The sequence below is a fragment of the Rhincodon typus genome, chromosome 20, assembly GCF_021869965.1.
Source record: "Rhincodon typus isolate 14 chromosome 20, sRhiTyp1.1, whole genome shotgun sequence".
Classification (NCBI taxonomy): Eukaryota; Metazoa; Chordata; class Chondrichthyes; order Orectolobiformes; family Rhincodontidae; genus Rhincodon; species Rhincodon typus.
Genome location: NC_063351.1, coordinates 48,454,720 through 48,475,838, shown reverse-complemented (window position 1 = coordinate 48,475,838; position 21,119 = coordinate 48,454,720). Strand labels below are relative to the sequence as shown.

General features: G+C 40.0%; 1 protein-coding gene across 4 annotated transcripts in view; it reads right to left on the bottom strand.

Annotated features, from left to right (window-relative positions):
• Positions 1-624: 624 nt before the first annotated feature.
• Positions 625-21,119, bottom strand: part of LOC109923046 (sideroflexin-1-like) — a 46,731-nt gene continuing 26,236 nt past the window's right edge. For 2 of the 4 annotated variants that reach the window (XM_048609067.1, XM_048609066.1), the window contains exons 7-11: positions 16,367-16,494; positions 11,379-11,428; positions 10,788-10,837; positions 5,339-5,386; positions 625-2,427 (exon numbers count right to left, since the gene is read on the bottom strand). In XM_048609067.1, the coding sequence (XP_048465024.1) occupies positions 2,331-2,427; positions 5,339-5,386; positions 10,788-10,837; positions 11,379-11,428; positions 16,367-16,494 (373 nt within the window). In that variant the 3' untranslated portion in view covers positions 625-2,330. Of the gene's footprint in view, positions 2,428-5,338; positions 5,387-10,787; positions 10,838-11,378; positions 11,429-16,348; positions 16,495-21,119 lie in introns of all 4 variants that reach the window. The other 2 variants (XM_048609064.1, XM_048609065.1) reach the window with 1 other exon arrangement.

Below are 21,119 nucleotides of genomic sequence, written 5' to 3'. Positions count from 1 at the left end.
GGTGGCTATTAGTGTCTTAGTGAAAGAAAATCTATTAATACAATCTGCCACTGTTGAGATTTGTAATTTGCATTGTTAGACTGGAGAATAATCATTTTAAACAAAATTTAAAATTGCATCACCAAAACATTGGTAGAAATCTATTCTGCAGTATTTTGGAATTTTGGGCTATTGGTAAAGGATTTTTGCATTATCTTGGTCTTCAAGTATCAAACTATCCCAACCCAATACCATCTCCAGTTTGACAGGCCGATTATAAATTCTGCAACACGTTTAGAAAGTTTTCATTATTGACCACTTTTACTGTTTGTGGGACTACGCTGTGCACAGTTTGATTTCAACAGTTGTGGCAGTGACTCAACACACTTAAAAGAACTTTGGCATATTCTGAAGATGTGATAGTAACTGTTATAGATCAGTTTTCACTAATTTCTCATTTAATATAGAAATCATCACCTTCGCATAAAACGTTTAGAAGTTACTTCATAATTGCAAGCATCTTACCAATAAAAGATGCCCAACGTGGGACGTTCAGTGCTCACAAGGCATAAATAACAAATAAAAGAGTACACTGTAACCTTTACTACTTCACTGAAAGTAAAAGCACAAATTATAGAAACAGAATATCTGAAAATGTTTTAATTTGCATTGCCACAAAAGGAGAACACCTAGCATTTTCCTTGAGCTTTTAAGAATGAAGTATGGTGTAGCTGGTTTTGAAAAATGATGTGATGATGTCAAAGGCAAATGACTGGAAAATCAGCTATCAGTGCGCATTAATTGACTCACCACTGTCTGTGTCATCCATGTCTCCTGCATCACCAGGGTTTATGCCAGTATTAGACCAGTCACTCTTCTATATATATTAAAATTATGAGTTGCAAAACTAAGGGCCAAGACAAAAATACAGTACTTGCCACAATCCCAGCTTACAATTTTAGTAAAATTACAACAGTCATCTTGATTTGAGACATTTACATGAAAGTGTAAGGCTCTCATTACAAACACCAACAAGGTTAAAGAAACCTTGTCTGACAACTGCAGTATGACAGAAAAAATGCTGATGCACTTTCAAGCACTGTACTCTGAATAGCTCATCACATCATCTGCAAAACATCTTAATGTTTAATGAATCGTAAAATGTGTAAAACATTAGTAATGTTACAATGCGAGAAAGCTTCCAATTTGAAGGACCATCTGAAGAAGCCTAAGCACACCTAAATTTATATTGCCAGTCAAGTCTTATTTTTGGTGTTTAGAATGGGATAGGTGGTGTTGGATTTGAATTCACAACCTATAATAGAATGAAGCAAATGTTCCAGGTAGATTTCTATTGGAATGGTTTATGAAGCTATTTAAAAGCAGATGTAGAGGGGCACAATTTTTATTTAAACCTTGTTCCCTAGTATGGCAGATAACTCCCACAGAACGTTGTTTCAGTCCAAAGTAGCAGGAAGACAAGCACGTTCTGAAATGGAGCAAAATTATAAATGATATGTTTATCAATCACAAACTACAATACGGACACTGAACAACCAAAAGCAATGGAGTGCAGGAAATTAACAGTGCTGAACAGGTCTCAGAGTGTGGACGGCTGATGGAAATTGAAGAGTTTCTAAACTTGATGTCTATGATCATGGTCAACACAGTGCGGAGCTGGAGGAACACAGCAGGTCAGGCAGCATCAGAGGAGCAGGAAAGTCGACGTTTTGGGTCGGGACTTCTCTGTTCCTCTGATGCTGCCTCACCTGCTGTGTTCCTCCAGCGCCGCACTGTGGTTGACTCTGATTCCAGCATCGGCAGTTCTTGTTATCTCCTGTGATCATGGGTTGGTTTGGGAGAAACACGGATTCCCTGAGAGACTGTAGAGGTAGGAAGATGTGCATTGGGCACAGCCATTAGGGCATGGTGTGGAATTAGCTTATTTCCTCTCTAAACAACTGGAATTATAAAATCTCATCAATCAAGATTTGAGATCCATAAAATCACAAAAGTAATGCTTGGTTTCTAACTAATCTATATTTTAAATTCCACTTCATCACGCACCAACATGTTCCAGTGTGCAAACACCTTTACAAGTCATAACCAATCCCAAAAAGGGTAGGATTGATGAGAGTGAATGTCTAAATCGTGTTCTTTTTCCTGTTTTAGTGTAATTACCTCCTAAACCTATACAAAGATATTTACCCAGCACTCATCTGGTCTTCCAAGACTAATAAACAGTTTCTGTGAAATGGGCAAATTCCAGGACAATTATACACCTTGAGAGAAGGTTACGGCTGCGGAGTTGGATTGTAACTATTTTGGCCATTTGCTTTGGTTAGAATAGTCTATAAGCCCTTGTTGAAGTAAACTACATTGATGCCAGGATTACTCGACAAAATCTTAGCTTGAAGCTCTGGTTCCAGGCGGGAGACCTTCATGGAGCTATGAAATAGAAGAAAAAGCACACAATGTAAATCAACAGTGACAAAGTTTCCCTCTTCCCTTTTCATGTTTTAATCCCATCTCATGACATAAAACTTGCTAAATGAGCCATGGGCAAACAGCTCTTGGGCTTCAGCCAAGTGGAATCAGCAGAAATGCTTCAGAGATAATCAAATTGATTCATTCTCTCATTTTGCTCCTCTGCCACAATCAGTAATCAGCACAGAATTGCCTACTGGGAGGAGGTGGGAAGGCCTGAGGCAACTGGAAGAAATTGAACCAAGCTTTTGGGAGTAGGCCAAGTGAACAAATCATACAGGGAGTAGAAATGTTCCCAGTGAGCAAGCTGAGCTTCAACAATGAATGTTCCTGAATGGGCTGATGGTGTTATAACCACGGACCATCGCACCAGATCATCGATGGATACACAAAGCTTTAATTCCAACATAAACAGGAACTACTGCAGCCAAATAAATGACTGTGAATGTAAATTCAAGGACAGAAAGACCCTGAAATATCACACCTGATGAGATGTCAAGTAAACCTTAAAGGGATGGACTGAATTGCACTACAATCTGAAAAGTAATCTCCTGGGAATTAACTCAGACTGTGAACATGACAGCAGAAAAGACAACAGTGTTAGAAAAAGACATGCTTTGTATATTCCCTTTTTCAAGAGTGTGCAAGAATAGAGGATAAATGTGAATTTAACCATATAGTATGTGCGCTGGTAGAAGGAGGTGTACTAGTGAGCTAATGTGCTCATGTGTACGAGCATGGGTTCAAGCACAAGTTTGTGTAGTGACAGTCACAGTTGAAGGACTACCAACTAGTCACCCCTGCATTGTAGATGAATGCCTATCTACTGAGTACTAGAAGCCAACTAGCCAGTCAAGAGGAATCAGGACAAATGCAACTCATTCAACCAGCAAAGCCAAGGAACCAGAGATCAACTGTTTAACTATCTACTACACTCAGCATTCCACAGTCTACTTTTCACAAACAACCTACAGGGACTGATCTGTACACTTTTAAACTTCTATTTTTTTTTAAATTGATTTCTAGTCTATATGTATGTGTTACAGTATTATTAATTACTAAATGCAAGGGAATGTAAGCTCAGCTTTTTGTTAACTCAAGTAAGCCTGGTCAAATTGGCTCCTTTTAAATTTGATCTGGGAGAAAGGGGAGGGGATTCTTGCTAAACTAATCTTGTTGCAACCAACCAAGGGAGCAGGTGAATAAAGCAGGGGAGCTTGTGCGTCTCTCCTCATCCAAGAGCCTCACAATTTGCCATATTCCATCTGGAAATGTAAGGGTCTGATTGTAACACTGATGTTTCCAGAGTTGAATGAGCTCTTTTGGAATATACCTCTAGAATCTCTTACCCTGAGTCCTTGGCAATGGCACATTTAGCTACACAACACAGCTAGGCTGTTACGGGGAACAGGTCACATGGAGTGATCAGTTGGCCATGTTACAAACTGCAGGGGATCCACTAATCTAGTGATAATAACCAAATTTTCCTTTTTATAGTCCTTCATTGAAATAGCCAGAAAAAGTTAACCTTGCCTTCATTCTCACCGTACCTGCTGCGATTCCAGTATGCTTTCTTCTCATTTCAGACTTCCGCCATTTGCAATATTTTCCTTTCTGATTTCTACTTATGGTCACTTGGCATATCAAATGGAAATTACCTATCACTATACCACTACAGGTAGAAGCAATACTGCAGCACTTTTCCCCTCAGTTTAACATGGGAATTCCCAATACAATGTTACATGCCTGCACAGCAATTGAAATATCGAAAAACAAAAGGAAAGGTGAGGATAGTTTGACCTACTGTGAAGGAAACGCACCTTTAGTGTTTTAGCCTTTGAAGGCTGCACAGCGTCTATTCCAATGCTGAAGTAAGCAGACTTCTGGAAATGTTTTTTTCCAATAACTGATTGAAACCAAATTGACAACAACACATCCATTTCCTCATTCTGCAGCATTTTACACCATCTACTCAGCTTGGCTAAGACCGGGAAGAGCATGACCAAGACTGCTTTGTACCAAAATTCACTGATCCTCCAGGAATGGAGGGACAACAGGAATTTGTCCAGGAACACTGGACATCCATGGATGAATGATACAATCCATGGTATACATATTATATTTCCAAAAGGTATAATGTGCCCAGTACTGACCCACTTCCAAAAATAAATTACAGGAACAGGGGAAGGCCATTCAGCTGCTCATACTTGCTCCATTCAATGGTAGATCTTCATCCCAATTTCATTGGTCCACCTTGGCTCCATATCCTTCAAAATCCTTGCTTAGCAGACTAACATCCATTTGTTGAGCAGCATGCATTTTTCAGAGATTTATAAGGGTTTTATTGTAAATTTGCAATTTAGCACAAAGATTAGTTTCGACCTTTCCCTTCTGGATGCTTTCCCTGTCCAGAACCCAACCTCCCACTGGAGAAGAAACCAACTCTTCAATACACAGGCATCACCTGCCCTCAGTCAACTTTGGAGCTATGCTTGTTTACCATTAAAGGTATCTACATGTCCAGCTCTAACAACAAAGTCTAGCAAGAACTAACTGAGCTCTTAACATAATTAATTGAGCTGGCATCAATATTCTTTGGGATAAAGTTTACGACACCTCTATCACCCTTTGGATGGTGAAGAACTGTTTCCTATATGCACTCCTGAATAGCCTGACTCATTTTAAGATTTAGTCCCCTTCTTTACAACTCCCTCAGCAAGTGAACCTCTTCCTCTCTATGTACCTAGGAATTCTTTTCAAAATCCTGAAGAGATGGAACAGAACAGTCATTTGACTTTGTTCCTGATTAAAACATCAAAGCTTGCTTACAACAGATCCTACAATAACTATACACTGTGGAAAGTTTACATACCTTTTTTGTGGGAAAAGTGCACAGCATAGTGGAGTGGCAAAAACCAAGCTGAAAAGAGAAATGAAACCTCGTGAACAATATTATTTTGAAGCTGCTGACGTGAACTGATTGACACACAACTTATTCCCAAGTTTCCATTAAAGCAGGATTTGAGAACTTTTGAGAAGGTTAAGGCTAAAGTAACCTGATGACAATAGCCTGCCAGTTTCCTCCAGTTGTCTCTAGTGCATTCTACAAAAGTTTAAATTATATAGCATCTTTCTCTTAGTAAAACATCTCAACGTGCTTATTAACAGGTTATACAACAAACTAAACTTGATGGTGAGTGACATAAAGGAGGGGATTTTACTGTTAAGCAGGTAGCCAGCCCAGCCCCCCTAAGCTGTCTCCTCTGTATTACACACAGGCAATAAAGCATCAGGCAGCCCATTCACTCTTAGTTCAATTGAGGTTGGTAAATAGCGAATTAAAGGTGAGGGAAGGAACTTTGACAGATCAGGTTACAAGACAGTAACTCTCCCTACCACTCTCCACAAACCTCGCTAAGGTGCAAAATCAATCCTTACCAGATGCTCTGGACTTACCTCGAAGTCCAATATCCATCGTTCTCCTTCACTGGGCCTCCTTAAAGTACAGTGACAGCTATTACTGTGTCCTGGAGTTACCAGGACTGCTCAGCTGCCAACCAACTGCTCAAGACTGCCGGGATTTTCTGTGCCTGAGAAGGGGAAGTCCCAATCTCACCTCAAGCCCCCACCTCATCCAATATATTCAGACCCACAACCACTTCCATCTGGAAGGACAAGGGCAGCTGATACTTAGGAAGACCACCACCTACAAGTTCCCTTCTGAGCCTCGCATCATTCTAACTTAGAAATATATCACGGTTCCTTCATTGTCACTGGGCCAAAATCCTGGAATTTCCTCCCTAAAGGCATTGAGGGTCAACCTACAGTGGTTCTAGAAGGTAGCTCACCACTACCTTCTCAGGTACAACTAGGGACAGGCATTAAATGCTGGCAAAGCCAGAGGCACTGAAACTGCATGATTAAATAAAAAAGAAACAGTGGGGCAAAGTGGTTTACAGTTAGCAGGATGACAACTGGCTTTTTGCCAACATGGCAGGGAGTAAGGAATGTGAACCCCTCCTGTAGAATTCATTCCAGGGAGATATGAGAACAGGTGATTAAAGCTTCGTCAAGGGATAGATTCAATGGAGCATCTTAAGAACAGAGAAGGGGGCAGAGGCATTTCGGAAGAGAATTCTAGAGATTAGTGCCCAGGCACTGGTGCCAATGGTGAAGCAGTGAAAATCAAGATTGCACAAGAGGCCAGAATTAGACAAAGTGTGGCTAAGTTAGGAAAGGGGTGAAGAGAAGTCTTAGATGGGCAATAATGTTTCAGATCTTTATGAGCTATGAAATTCATTAGAAAATTTATACTGGCAATGTAAACAGAGCTAAAAATAGCTACTACATGTATTCCTGAACTTCACAGGTGCAGAGTATCTGCAAGTAGTAAAGATGTCGAGATTTTTAATTCACTTGTGGGATGGGGAATTAGCAGCCTGGCCAGCATTTATTGCCCATCCCTAGTTGCCCTTGAGAAGGTAGTGGTGAGCTGCCTTCTTGAACCGCTGCAGTCCAGGTCATTCCTTTGCTGAGAGTTCTCAGCACTTGACACAACTGTGTAGCTTCTTAGGCCACTTTAGGGGGCAGTTGACAGTCAGCCACATTGCTGTGGGTCTGGAGTCACACACAGGCCAGGCCAAATGAGGATGGCAGATTTCCTTCCCTAAAAGGACATTAGTATTTAAATACAGATTATTGTTAGGATTATCCTCAAAACTCGGCAACCACAGCTCAATGTTTCTTTATATTAACGTAGGTCACTTAGAGCTTACTAAATGAACAGTTTATTTCTTTACTGTGATGACCACAGAATGCTGATGGAACCTCAAAGAATTTATTTCTTTCCCTGGAAGGCGCCATAGCCTAAGAGTATCCTAGCTCTTTGTCTCTGTGGAAGTTAAAAATAAATCCATGCTGTGTCAATTGTATTGAATTCACATGGATTACACCAATAGATATTGGTGTTTTGATTTAGGATTTATCTACCAATTAGATATCGGCACTGAAACATACTGGAAATCCATGCCAAATCACCAGAAAAAAAAGATTGCACAAAAAGATTACGATCAGCTGTGATTCACGGTTGAATTGTCAGAGCTCATGAACCATACTCATACTTTAGGCAAACTTTGATATTTGAGTCAGAGTCTCCAGAAGTTGCCTCAGATCACTTGACTGCTAATTCTTAGATCAACTCCAAAATGTCATGCAAAAACAAATTACCTTTTTTTCATTTAACAAAACAAAGAGCTGCAGGTGCTGGAAATCTGAAACAAATTCAGAAATTGCTAGAGCAACTCCGGTCTGGCAACATCTGTGGAGAGAAAGCAGAGTTAATGTTGTGAGTCCAGCAATCCTTCTTCAAAGATGTTGGACTCAAAACGTTGACTCTGCATTTTTTCCCCCCACAGATGCTACCAGACAGCTATTGTCCAGCAATTTCTGTATTTGTTTACAGCTTTTGGTTACTTATAGTAAACATTTGGTGCAATATTCACAAACAAATCAAGAAATTTCTACACTCAATAATTTTTCTCTAAGCCCTGCAGTGTTGAGTACTACTCATGGAGGCAAGTCAGTCAAAGTATAGGTTACTACTAATTATAAATTGCTTGCATGAGTTATAATCAATTTGATGGCATGGATGAAGAAGTATGAGAATGGAAGAGTGTGGAGGATTGCAAGAACATGGAATGCTATACAATAAAAAGTGTTTGAAGTGTAATGTGAACAATGCTGGAAAGGAAATAATGCAAAATCCCCTCTAGGCCTAGTGGTATTATCCCTGGACTGTTAATCTAGGGACCCAGTCAATGTTCTGGGAACCTGGGTTCAAATCCCACCATGGCAGATGGTGGAATTTGAATTCAATAAATATCTGGAGTTGAGAGTCTAAGGATGAGCATGAACTTATTGCTGATTGTCGGAAAAACACATCTGGTTCACTAATGTTTAGGGAAGGAAACTACCATCCTTTATTGGTCTGACCTACCTTCCAGACACACAGCAATATGGTTGACTCTTAACTGCCCTCTGGGCAATTAGGGTTGGGCAATAAATGCTGCCTGGCCAACAATACCCTCATCCCATGAATGAATTAAAAAATAGGAAACATTCACACATGAGAAAGACAAGAAGATGGAACTCCGTAGATAACTCTCTCAAGGAGTTGGCACAGACAGGATGGGTCAAATGGTCACCCTATGGTCACCCTGTCTCTACAAATGTGATTTGCTCCGAGCTACAGTGGGACATTTTCCTAAATATTTGGACACTACTTGGGGACTACTTTTATCATCACCTAAAGGCAGTCTTTGATTTAAGAAATTCTGACTTACAAACAAGATCCCAAACAGGAGTGTATAATTAATATTAATGATCTGACATGCGAATGTGTGCTTATATTATGATCAGCTATTTTATATTGTACTGTATTGTGTTCCACTTTGTATACAAATCAATCTATGAATATTTCCAGGAAAATAACCCATGTGGAACCATGTGTACAATTTCCTTTTGGAGGGACAACACTGGCTTTGCGCAACAATATAACAGGGGAAATTTTAGGCAATGTTCATGTCACTGTCTGTGTGTTAATGTGTTAATCATGCAATTTATTGAGTGTTTATTGCATTGCTAATGATGGCAGCATAACATAAACATAACACAAATATTGACTGCAATGCACTAACAATTCAATAAAAATAGTTGACTGATTCAGTTGGCTTCAAGTGCATCACCAAACAGTCCTGTAATCCTGAGGGTATCATTTCTGCATTACCACCTTCCACAACTAATCAGAGGGCACAACTTCACCAGCTCAGCACTGGAAATTTAATTTGATATTAAATACCAAATTAAAATATTCACAATTAACTATCAGTAATTGCATGAAAATCACTCTAAAGAGGAAATTCAGAAGAAAAATTACTCTCAGGAATGGATTTAATAAAACGCCAATATCAGAGAATAGCATCCAGTAGGTACAGTGATAATTCTGAGTAGAAGAAATTTTATTAGATTTCACCTGCAGTGTGAATATTAGCTAAGAGGGCTCTGCATTGTAAATAGTGAAGCAGGTGGTGCACTGTGCAATATTGATAACAAGTTTGTTAACATATTAATAGAAAAAGCCTTAATTCAATATTATAACAAATATCATCTTGCATTCATTAAAATAGCAGATGGGAAAGTTATCACTCTATGATATCAACTACAATGGTCTTTTGCAGTAGAGATTCTACAGTCAGTTTTTTTTATTTCAAACTGATATCATATACTTACTTATAGTGTTTCCATTTACTTATAAATTAGGTGTTGCAACAGAAAAGCAACCAGCTAAAACTAAGCACATATTCATAATTCTGATCCCTATTATAGCCTGGTAACTAAAAATCCTTACAGAAGCTTTTTCTGGGCAACATATGGATAATTCAAAGATTGCTTTTGCGTTTAATTGAGGCCAAAGCATGAATATTTTCAAGGAAGAGTTCGATATAGGGTTAAAGGGATCAAAGGGTATGGGGAGAAAGGGGGAAAAGGTCATCGACCATGATCATATTTAACGATGGAGCAGTCCTGAAGGGTTTGAGCCACAGTGTTGGAGGGTTTGAGCTGTAGTGAATAGGCTGGGGTCATTCTCCCTGGAGCATTGGAGGCTGAGGAGTGACCTTAAAGAGGTTTATAAAATCATGAGGGGCATGGATAGGGTGATAGCCAAGATCTTTTTCCAGGGGTAAGGGATCCAAAACTAGTGGGCATGGGTTTAAGGTGAGAGGGCAAAGTTTTAAAACGGACCTAAGGGGCAACGTTTCTACGCAGAGGGTGGTGCGTGTTTGGAACGAGCCGCCTGAGGAAGTGGTGGAGGCTGGTACAATTACAACATTTAAAAAGGCATCTGGATGGGTAGATGATTATGAAGGGTTTAAGAGGGATATGGGGCAAATGCTGGAAAATGGAACTAGATTAATTTAGGATATCTGGTCAGCAAGGACAAGTTGGACCGAAAGGTCTGTTTCCATACTGTATATCTCAATGACTCTATCAAAGGCTGAATGGTGTAATCCTGCTCCTATTTTCTTTGTTTCCATGTTTGATCGAACAAGTACTTATTATCAGCTCATAAATTTACAGAAAAAGCCCAACTGGGCCTTTTTGTCTTTTCTGAGTTTCTGATAGAGCCAGCCAAAGCTAGTCTCATTACCCTGATTTCTTATATACCCTTTATTGCTTATAGCAAACAATTTATATGTGAACAATTAGATTACCAAACATCAACATTTCTAAACTGAAAATGATTCATTAGGAATTCAGCTCACCTGAGGCCCACTAGGCCAACTTGAATAGGAGCATTGAAAAATGGGAAACGCTGGGGAAAAAAATAAGTACAAATACATCACATTTGCCACTGGAATTAAATTCAGTCTTCACCACTTCAGAAAAACCTCAAACAAAACATTAATTATGTTCAGTATCACTAGCACAAGTACCATTAGGAGAGAGGGAGAGATGTAACAGACTTGTGTGGGGTGAAAAAATAACCTGCGAGTTTGGTGAAAACACATGTAAAGACAGATGATAAGTGCCCTAGGACATGTTTAGCTAATATGATCATTAGGGGGATAAAATGTACCACAGACAAGTTGAAGCTCAGCAATATTTTATTGCAGCTACCAATTCTTGAACTGCTGGAGCTTTAACCGTGTATTTGGAACTGGATTTTAACAAATGAAAAATTAGAAACAGCAGTGTCGAACAGTATAAAAGCCTGCAGGAAACCAATCGACTAATTTGGCAGCTCACGGGATGTGTTTCTTTCACCTTTTTGCTACCACAATGCATTCAATAAATTCAATCCTATTTGAAAAAAGAAGTTTCACTTGCCATTTACATGTAATTGAAAACCTTACCTTTAAAAACGCTCGCTTTTCCAAAGCATTCATAATAACTGGAGGTATTGCTGCAAGTTAGAACACAGGATTATTTACAGGCAATGCATGGAACTGAAATCACTGTACATTTAAACTAAACATTTATTCAGTTATTGAAACCAGATGTTAAGGTATTTGGAAGGCCCTCCTGTATATTCACTTGTTATTTATTGGGCTAAATGCTTCATTAGAAAATGTTTCTATTAGAACACTAGGATCATATAATCTCAAAATTAACTGTTTAGCCATTGCTTTACCTTTGTACTAATCTAAGAGACTGTCACAGACCTTGCAGGCATAAGTGGGGTAAAATGGTGTGTGGTGGTAATTAATGGAATAGTAATGCTCAAGGCACAAGATCAAACCCAAACATGACATCTGGTGGCAGGACACCCAATGATGAAGGTCAAGTGGTGGTCTGTTCAAGGTCTTCAAGATATTAACAGGAAAAGACAGGGTAGATAAAAATAAACTATTTCCACTGGTTGGAGATTGTAGAACTGGGGGACATAGTCTGAGAATTAGAGCCAGACCATTCAGCAGAGATATTAGGAAGCACTTCTACACACAAAAAGAATGGTGGAACTCTCTTCTGAATGGTAGACTGATTAGTAAAGCTAGGTCACATGAGATTAAGGGAAAGCTTGCCAATTAGATACAAAATGGGCTTGATGGTAGGAGACAGAGGGTGGTGGTGGAGGGTTGTTTTAGAGGACGGTGACAGCAGTGTTCCGCAGTGATTGGTGCTGGATCCACTTTTGTTTGTCATTTATATAAACGATTTGGATGAGAATTTAGGAGGTATGATTAATAAGTTTGCAGATGACACCAAAACAGGTGGTATAGTGGACAGTGAAGAAGGTTATCTAAGATTACAAAGGGGTCTCGATCAATTGGGCCAATGGACTGAAGAGTGGCAGATGAAGTTTAATTTGATTAAATGCAAGGTATTGCATTTTGGTAAAGCGAACAACAACAGGACTTATACAGTTAATGGTGCGGTTCTGGGTGGTGTTGTCAAACAGAGAGACCTTGCAGTTCAGGTACATAGTTCTTTGAATGTTGCATCACAGGTGGACAGGGTGGCTAGGAAGGCATTTAGCACACTTGTCTTCATTGCTCAAATCATTGGGTATAGGAGTTGAGATGTTACGTTGAGGATATATGGGACGTTCATGAGGCCACTTTTGGAATACTGCATACAATTCGGGTCACCCTGCCATAGGAAGAATACTATTAAATTGGAGAGGGTTCAGAAAATATTTACAAGAATGTTACCAGGACTGGAGGTTTTGAGTTATAAGGATAGGCTGGGATTGTTTTCACTGGAGCACAGGTGGTTGAGGGGTGACCTTAAAAAGGTTTATAAAATCATGAGGGGCATAGATAAGGCAAAGGTCTTCTCCCCAAGATAGGGGAGTTCAAAACTATTGGTTTTAATGGAAGGTAGGTCAATGGTTGTACTACCTGTGAAGTCCAGATCATCAAATCAGCAATTTGTTATGTAACTTAGTCAATGTCATCATTCTTACAGAAGTGTTTTGGAATACATTTAACATCTTTCATCGTGAGAGTTGGTTTTGATAATTGCGAATTAGTAAAATCTAAACTTTAGTGGGTTCTTTGGAGGCTGTATTTGGACTTGCGAAGGAGTTGTGGTGCTAAAGATTAGCAAATGATACACTGTCTTCAAATGTGGCCTTTCCATAGAACCATAGAAAATAAGAGCAAAGGTAGGTCATTTGGCCCTTTGAGCCTGCTCCGCTATTCATTACAATCATAGTTGATCATCCAACTCACTGGCCTGTTCCCATTTTTTAACATATCCTTTGATCCCTTAAGGCCCATTGACACAGCATGGTGGCTCAGTGGTTAGCACTGCTGCCTCACAGCACCAGGGAGCCAGGTTCAAATCCACCCTCAGGTGACTGTCTGTGTGGAGTTTGCACATTCTTCCCGTGTCTGTGTGGGTTTCCTCCAGGCGCTCCAATTTCCTCAAACAGTCGAAAGGCATGCAGGTTACGGTAGACTGGCCACGCTACATTGCCCGTAGTGTCTAGAGATGTGCAGTCTAGGTGAATTAGCCATGGGGAAATATAGGGAGTGGATCTGAGCAAAATGCTCCTCTGAGGGTTGGTGTGGACCCAATGGGCTGAATGGCTTGCTTTCACACTGGAGGGGTTCTCTGAGGAAGGGGAAACCTAATTTCACTGATGTCAAGTCAACAAGTGAGGTGTTTAAGTTTGAGACAATGGTCAAAGGGAGTATTTTTGTAGCAGGTTATTAGCCAATGAAAAGCCCTATCAAAAAGCAGTGATGGAAGCAAAATCATCTTTTAAAGGGGAATTTAAAAAAGCAATTGAAAAAGAACTTCAGAAAAGGATGTATGAAAATAGTTTAAGGAGTCAGGTCTTATATCTTCAACGAACCAAGGACCCAGGTTCAATTCCACCCTCGGGCGACTGTCTGTGTGGAGCTTGCACATTCTCCCCATGTCTGCGTGGGTTTCTTCCAGGTGCTCCGGTTTCCTCCCACAGTCCAAAGATGTGCAGGCTAGGTGGACTGGCTGTGCTAAATTGCCCATAGCGTCCAGGGATGTGCAGGCTAGGCGGATTAATCATGGGAACTGCAGGGTTGCAGGGATAGGATGGCCTTTGGAGGATCGGTGTGGACTTGTTGGGCCAATGCTTCCACACTGTAGGGATTCTATGAATTGCCATATCTAACTTTTTCTTGAAGTTATAGAATATATTATAAATAGATGTTAACTTTGGAAAAGCTGCAATGAATCTCTAGGTTCAATTTGAACAAATTGGAATCCTTTACAAAATATTTATGGGCTCACTGAGTATAAATACAGATAGCATTCAGATACTGAGAAAAACCTCCTGACATTTGCAAGGAAGACTACAGGCTCTTTTCCTTCACATGTAAATAAATGACTTTCAAAATAGGGCAGTCAAGTTCTCCTGCTCTTATAAAAAATGACTGATGCATAAAAGAGATAATGAATGGACCAGGTTTTGGCGTTAATTCTACCTTGATTATATTAACAGTATCAGAACAAGATGATGCAGATGCCTCTATTTACGATAATTTCGAGTAGATGAGCACAGATGAAAAGAAATTAGAGTGTGTCACTGGGCTGTATTAAGGTTGAATGACTCACGAGAAGTAATCACAAACAGTACTCTATCTTGGTCTAGATTTACTTGCATACATTACAAAGATATATTTTGATGACTGTGATATGAAACCCATACAAGTTCAACTATTTTTGAATAGTAAATGGAGATTTTTTTCAACTTTTCATGCTACAGAAAGTTTTTAAATGGATAACCTATCCATGTCATAAAAACTTTAAAATCTAAAGAAAAAATATTGTTTGGCCAAACCCCTTTCTATCTTCTCAGTTGAGATTAGACACTCTGCAGAGGGCTTGGTTGAATTTTGGCAGTGGCATTCTGGGTTGATCAGTAGGAGACCTGTCAGTATGCCAACACAAATGGCATCCACAAACAGAATTAAACTCACTGCTGCCAGGATTGTGGTCACAGGAAATGGAAAAAGAAAAAGAAAATCACTAGAATAGCAGGAACCACAGGAAACTACAAGTACATTGCTGGAGCAGAATGAAGACAGATTTACTCTGTATCCGGTCATATGATCCATAAAGCAAGTGCTTTATACAGCCACTCATTAATCAAAACAAAGAACCACTCAGTTCCTGCTCATGGCAAGAGTATGCACTACAAAGTATTTTGCAGTGGGATAGAGGGGGCTAGATCTCCATTTGACAGCTAAAGTACTTTTGCTGGCTCCATGCCAAGGCAGTGCTGCAAGTCAAAGTGGTTCAGGGGTCCTGAATCTGCCAAGGTGCAAATCAGACCAGAGGGGCCCTCTTGTGATGCAGTGGTAGAGTCTCTACCCCTGGACTGAGAGATCTAGATCAAGACCCACCTGCTCCAGAAGTATGTAATAACATATCTGAACAGGTTGAATAGACAAATATGTTAAGTAACTTTTTTTAAAAAATTAGCAATAAGCAGATTCACAGAAGGGATCATCAACAATGCAAAAATAAATCATACAGAGGTTTGGGAGCCCCCTTGTGGTGTAGTGGCAGTGTTCCTACCCCTGGACCAAGGGACCCAGGTTCAAGTCCCACCTGCTCCAAAGGTGTGTAATCACATCTCTGGTCATATCGATTAGAAAAATAGGTTCATTAAAAAAAAAAACACAAAGACCAGAGATCCATTTAGGGTGGCATGGTGGCTCAGTGCTGAGCACAGCTGCCTCACCAGCATCAGGGAACCGGGTTCGATTCCAGCCTTGGGCGACTGTCTGTGTGGAGTTTGCATATTCTCCCCTTGTCTGTCTGGGTTTCCTCCCGCAGTCCAGGGACGTGCAGGCCAGGTGCGTTAACCATGTGAAATGCAGGGTTATAGAGGTGGGGGTCTGAGTGGGATCCTCTTCAGAGGGTTAGTGTAGACTCGATGGGCTGAACGGCCAGCTTCTACACTGTAGGGTTTCTATGATTCTACCAGAGAGGGCCCTCTTGTGGTGCACTAGTAAAGAGACCCGAGTTCAAGTCCCACCTGCTCCACATCTGTGAACAGGTTAATTAGAAAAATAGGTAAAAAGACCAGGGTAGAGCCCATTTCCTATGCAAATTCTGAGCATAACGTCAGTGTCAGGCTCTTTTCCTGTATTGGTACACAGCTGGTAACTTGCCTGCTGCAGTCAATTTGCCAGCAGTGTAAAGCAGTGTTACTCACAGAGGGAGACTGCATCAAAAAGATGAAAAAGAATGCATGATTTAACTCCATACAGGGCAATGGAGCTACCAGGGAGAAAGTACTCCTCCCCAAAATTTACACCTGCTCAGGAATAAATCCTACAAGCTAAGCATCAATTTTTCAATGTAAAGGAAGAACAATAACCCTTACAATTGGGTCCCAACGTACCCATTGCAGGTACTGCCATACCAATCCGAGAGACTACCACCTGGGCAATGGCCTGTTGTGCTGCCTTTTGCGATTCCCCAAGTCGATTCCCATTGATATCTGCAACTGGAATCCCAAACTTAAGTTCCCTGCAAATGAAAGAAATCATAAAATAATTAGGTGCAAGATTCTAAGTACAATGAGGTAGCACAAATCTATATTTACTATGTGTAAGCAACAGCAAAGCACAGTGTCACATAAACATACTGACCTAAAAGCTGTCAGAAATCATTCACTGAAGACAAATTCTTATTCAAATATTGGCAAATTTACACTTCAAAGTTTGATACTGGCTAACTCACCTCACAAGATGACCCCAAATGAAAGAAAAAGACTTGCAATTATATAGCACCTTCCACAACCTCAGAACACTTTGCAGCCAAGGGTGCACCTGGAGGTGTAGTTGCTGTTGCATTGTAGAAAATATGGCAGCCAACAAGACAAAATATCACCAGATAATTAGTTTATGCAGTTGGTTGAAAGACAAATGTTTGCCAGCTGAGTTCCCCAGCTCTTGTTCAAATGCTGTTGTTGAATCTTTACCTCCATCTGTGTAAATAGCTTGGACCTTGGTTTAAGGCCTCATGTGCAGGACAGCATCTACTACCCCATTATCTTATTACTCCTCCAAGCTGTCAGCTCAGATCACGTACACAAGTCTTTGGAGTGAGGCTTACACAATGACTCAGGTACTACTGCTGAGACAGAATTGCTAACAGCATCATAAGCCCAAATCACCAGAACTATCAGTAACACTCTCCGTACAAAAAAATTCAAAATTTCTACAAACATTTTGCTGATTAAAAATATAAACTTGGGAGTAACAAAGTACAGAGTTAAGCTCATTATAGAACTGAATTAACACTAGCCAAAGGGCAGTAATTACCTCTAACATGGAAGACATCAGTGAACAAGATGGGTTTTTCTGACAATTGGCAATGGCTTCAGAATTGCACATTAAGTTCCAACGTGATATGGTTCATTCTGAATCTAAAGTCTTAAATCTAAATGGTCTCCTATAGAAAATACATTCTTCTAATGCACAAACACCCAATGGGAAAGATTGAATTAATCTTGCTTGTTACTTGTAACATAGATAAAGGAGAACCATTGGACGTGATGAGTTTGGATTTTAAGGTGGCTTTTTTAAAAAAGTCCCACGTGGGTTAATAAATAAAATGAGAGCAAATGGGTTTTTTTGTAATTTATTCATTGGTAGGATGTGGGTGTCACTGGCTAGCCAACATTTATTGCCCATCCCTAGTTACCCTTGAGAAGATGGTGGTGAGCTGCCTTCTTGAAGACTGCAGTCAACCTGCCACAATGCCATTGGGAGGGAATTCCAGGATTTTGACTCCGTGACAGAGAAGGAACAACAATATATTTCCAAGTCAGGATGGTGAGTGGCTTGGAGGGGGACTTGAAGGTGATGATGTTCCCATATATCCGGTTCCCTTATCTTTCTACATAGAAGTGGTTATGGGTTCAGGGATAACATAAATGTGGACTGAGAATTTATTAATAAACAGAAAGCAGATAGTGGAACTAAATGGGTCATTCTTAGGCAGATAGGCTGTTACTACTGGGATTGCACAAGTATCAGAGCTTGGACCACAGATGTTAGTAATCTATATAAATGACTGGATGTGGGAACTAGTTGTAACATTTCTAAATTTGCTGATAATACAAAACTGGTTGGGAATGTAAGTTATAGGAAGATGCAAGGCAGTTTCAGAGAGACTTGGACAGGCTAAGTGAATAAGCATGAACATTGGAATGTGACATGATTAAACGTGAAGTTAACAACTTTGGTAGACAAAACAAAAACATAAGAGTATTTCTTGAATGGTGACAGGTTGGGAAGTATTGCTGTCCAAAGGGACCTGAATGTCGTTGTTCATCAGTGTCTAAAAGCTAGCATGCAGATGTAACAATCAATAAAGAAGGCAAACAGATGTAGGTCTTCATTTCAAGGGGATTTGAGAACAGGAGTAACAATGTCTTGCTGCAGCTGTACAGAGCCTTGATGAGACTACAACTGGTGTAATGTGTATCATTTTGGTCTCTTTATCTAAGACAGGATAAACCTACCATAACAAGAGTGCAATGGACGATCACCAGATTAATCTCTTTTCATAAAACAATCCCAGAAATTAAGGAGTCTGGGCCTGTAATCTCTAGAGTTTTTTAACAATATGTGGTGATCTCATTGAAATTTGCAACATTTTTATAGGACATGACAGCGTGGATGTCAATAGGGATGTTTCCCCTGGTTGGTGAGCCTAGAAGCAGCAGACATAATCTCAAAATGAGCATTGGCAATTTAAGACTGAGTTGAGGAGGAATTTTTTCCACTCAAACGGTGGTAACTCTTTGGATTTTCTACCCAGAGGGCTGTACACGTTCAATTGTTCAGCATCTTCAAGACAGAAAATATTTCTAGAGAAAAAGGGACATTAAGGGATTTGGAGATAGCACAGGAAAATAGCGTTGAAGTTGACAATCAACCATGATCTAACTGAAAGGTTATGCAAGCTTCACAGGCTGGATGGCCTACTCCTTTCTCGAAATTAATTTCTAGGATTAGTAACATGAGACTAAATTAATAGTCACATGAACAAATGCAATCTAATTAAAGAAAGCCAGTATGGATCTGTTAAGGGAAACTCATGACTACACAACTTGCCACAGCTTTCGATGCAGAAGCAGGAAGGGTTCGTGAAGGCAGTGTTGATGTGGTAAACATGGACTTCAAAAGACACCTGATATAATACTGCATAACAGACTGTGAGCAAAGTTACAGATCAGAGAATAAAACCAACACAGGTATGAAATTGGCTGAATGACAGGAAACAGAAACTAGTGGTTAATCGATGTTTTTTAAACTGGAGGAATGTTCATAATGGAGTTATCCAGGGGTTGTTGTTGGAACATTTGCTCTTCTTTCTATACATTAATGTCCTATATCCGGCATACAAGGCACAACGTAAAATGTGTGGAAGATACTAAACTTGGAAGTATTGTGAACTACCCAGAAGGATAGTACAGAACTTCAAAAGGACGTAGGCAAGTTTGTGGAATAAATGGAAAGTTAACAGACAAAAAGTCAACGTAGAGAACTGTGAATTTCTATGACGAACATGGAGAGACAATTTGAAACAAAAGGATGCAACTCTAAAAGGAATAGAGCGGGCTGGGTGCATAAGCCATTGAAGGTGCTAGGGCGTGGTGAGAAGGCAGTTAATAAAGCATACTGTATTATAGAGTCACATAGCATGGAAACAGACCGTTCGGTCCAACTCATCCTTGCTGACCAGTTTTCCCAAACTAAACTAGGCCCATTTGCCCAAGTTTGGTCCTTTTCCCTCCAAAAGGTGGCTCACCAACATCCTGTACAACCACAAATGACAACCCAACTCCTATACTCAATGATCTGTGCAACGAAGGCATGCGTGCCAATTGCCTTCTTTACAACCGTCTACCTGAGATGCAACTTTCAATTAACAAAGTACCTGAACCCCCTGTTCTCTCTGTTCAACAGCACTTGCCAACGCCCTGCCATTAATTGTATAAGTCCTGTGCTTGTTCATCTCACCAAAATGCAATACCTCACACTTATCTGAATTAAACTCCATCTGCCACTCCTCTTCTAGGCTCTCTCTCAAATATGCAGAGATGACAAGACAAGAACTACAACAAAGACCACAGAGATCTTCAGCATGAAAAAGACCCTTTGGCCCACTGTGTCCATGCCAGTCAAAAACAACCCCTCACTATTCTAATCCCATTTCCCATCACTTGGCCAATAGCCTTGTATACCTTGGCATCACAAGTGCACATCTAAATACTTCTTAAATATTAGAGGGTTTCTACCTCTACCACCCTTACAGGCAGTGAGCTCCAGATTCCCACCAGCCTCTAGGTGAAAACATTTCTCTTCACATCTCCTCTAAACCTTCTGTCTTTTGCCTTAAATGTACCTCCCTTGATCCCTCTATCACAGAGAAAAGTCTCTTCCAGTGTAATCTGTGCCCCTCATAATTATATACATATCAATCATGACTTCTTTCAGTCTCCTCTACTCTAAGGAAAATAAACCCTGTCTGTCCAATCTCTCTTCTTAACAGGCCCTCCAGCCCAGGCAACATCCTGGTAAATCTCCTCTGTACCCTTTTCACTACTATAACATCCATCCTACAAAGTGGATTCCAGAACCACACACAATACTCTAGTTTTGCCCTAACCAACATTTTGCACTAAATCCTAATCTTTATTTAAAGGAGTATAGAGTAAAAAGCAAGAGGTGATGTTTAACTTGTATAATGTATTCATTTAGCCTCAGATATAGTATCACATTCAGTTCTGGGCACCGCAATTTAGGAAAGATGTGAAGGTACTGGAAAGTGTAAATAAATGATTCAGAAGGATCATTCCATAAATGAGGACTCTGATCTAAGAAGATAGATTGGAAGAGTAAGGTCTGTTTTCCTTGGAGAAAAGAAAGCTGAAAGGAGGTTTTATTGAAGCATTAAATATCATGAGGGGCCTAGAAAGGATAGATAGGGAGAAACTTCAGCCACTCATGAACGAATCAAGAACAAGAGGGTCTGGATTTGTTGTAATTGTCAAAAGTAGCAAAAATTACATGAAGAAAAATATGTTCACACAGGGTGTGGTTAAGTTCTCAAATGGACTGCCTGTGATTGTGATGAAG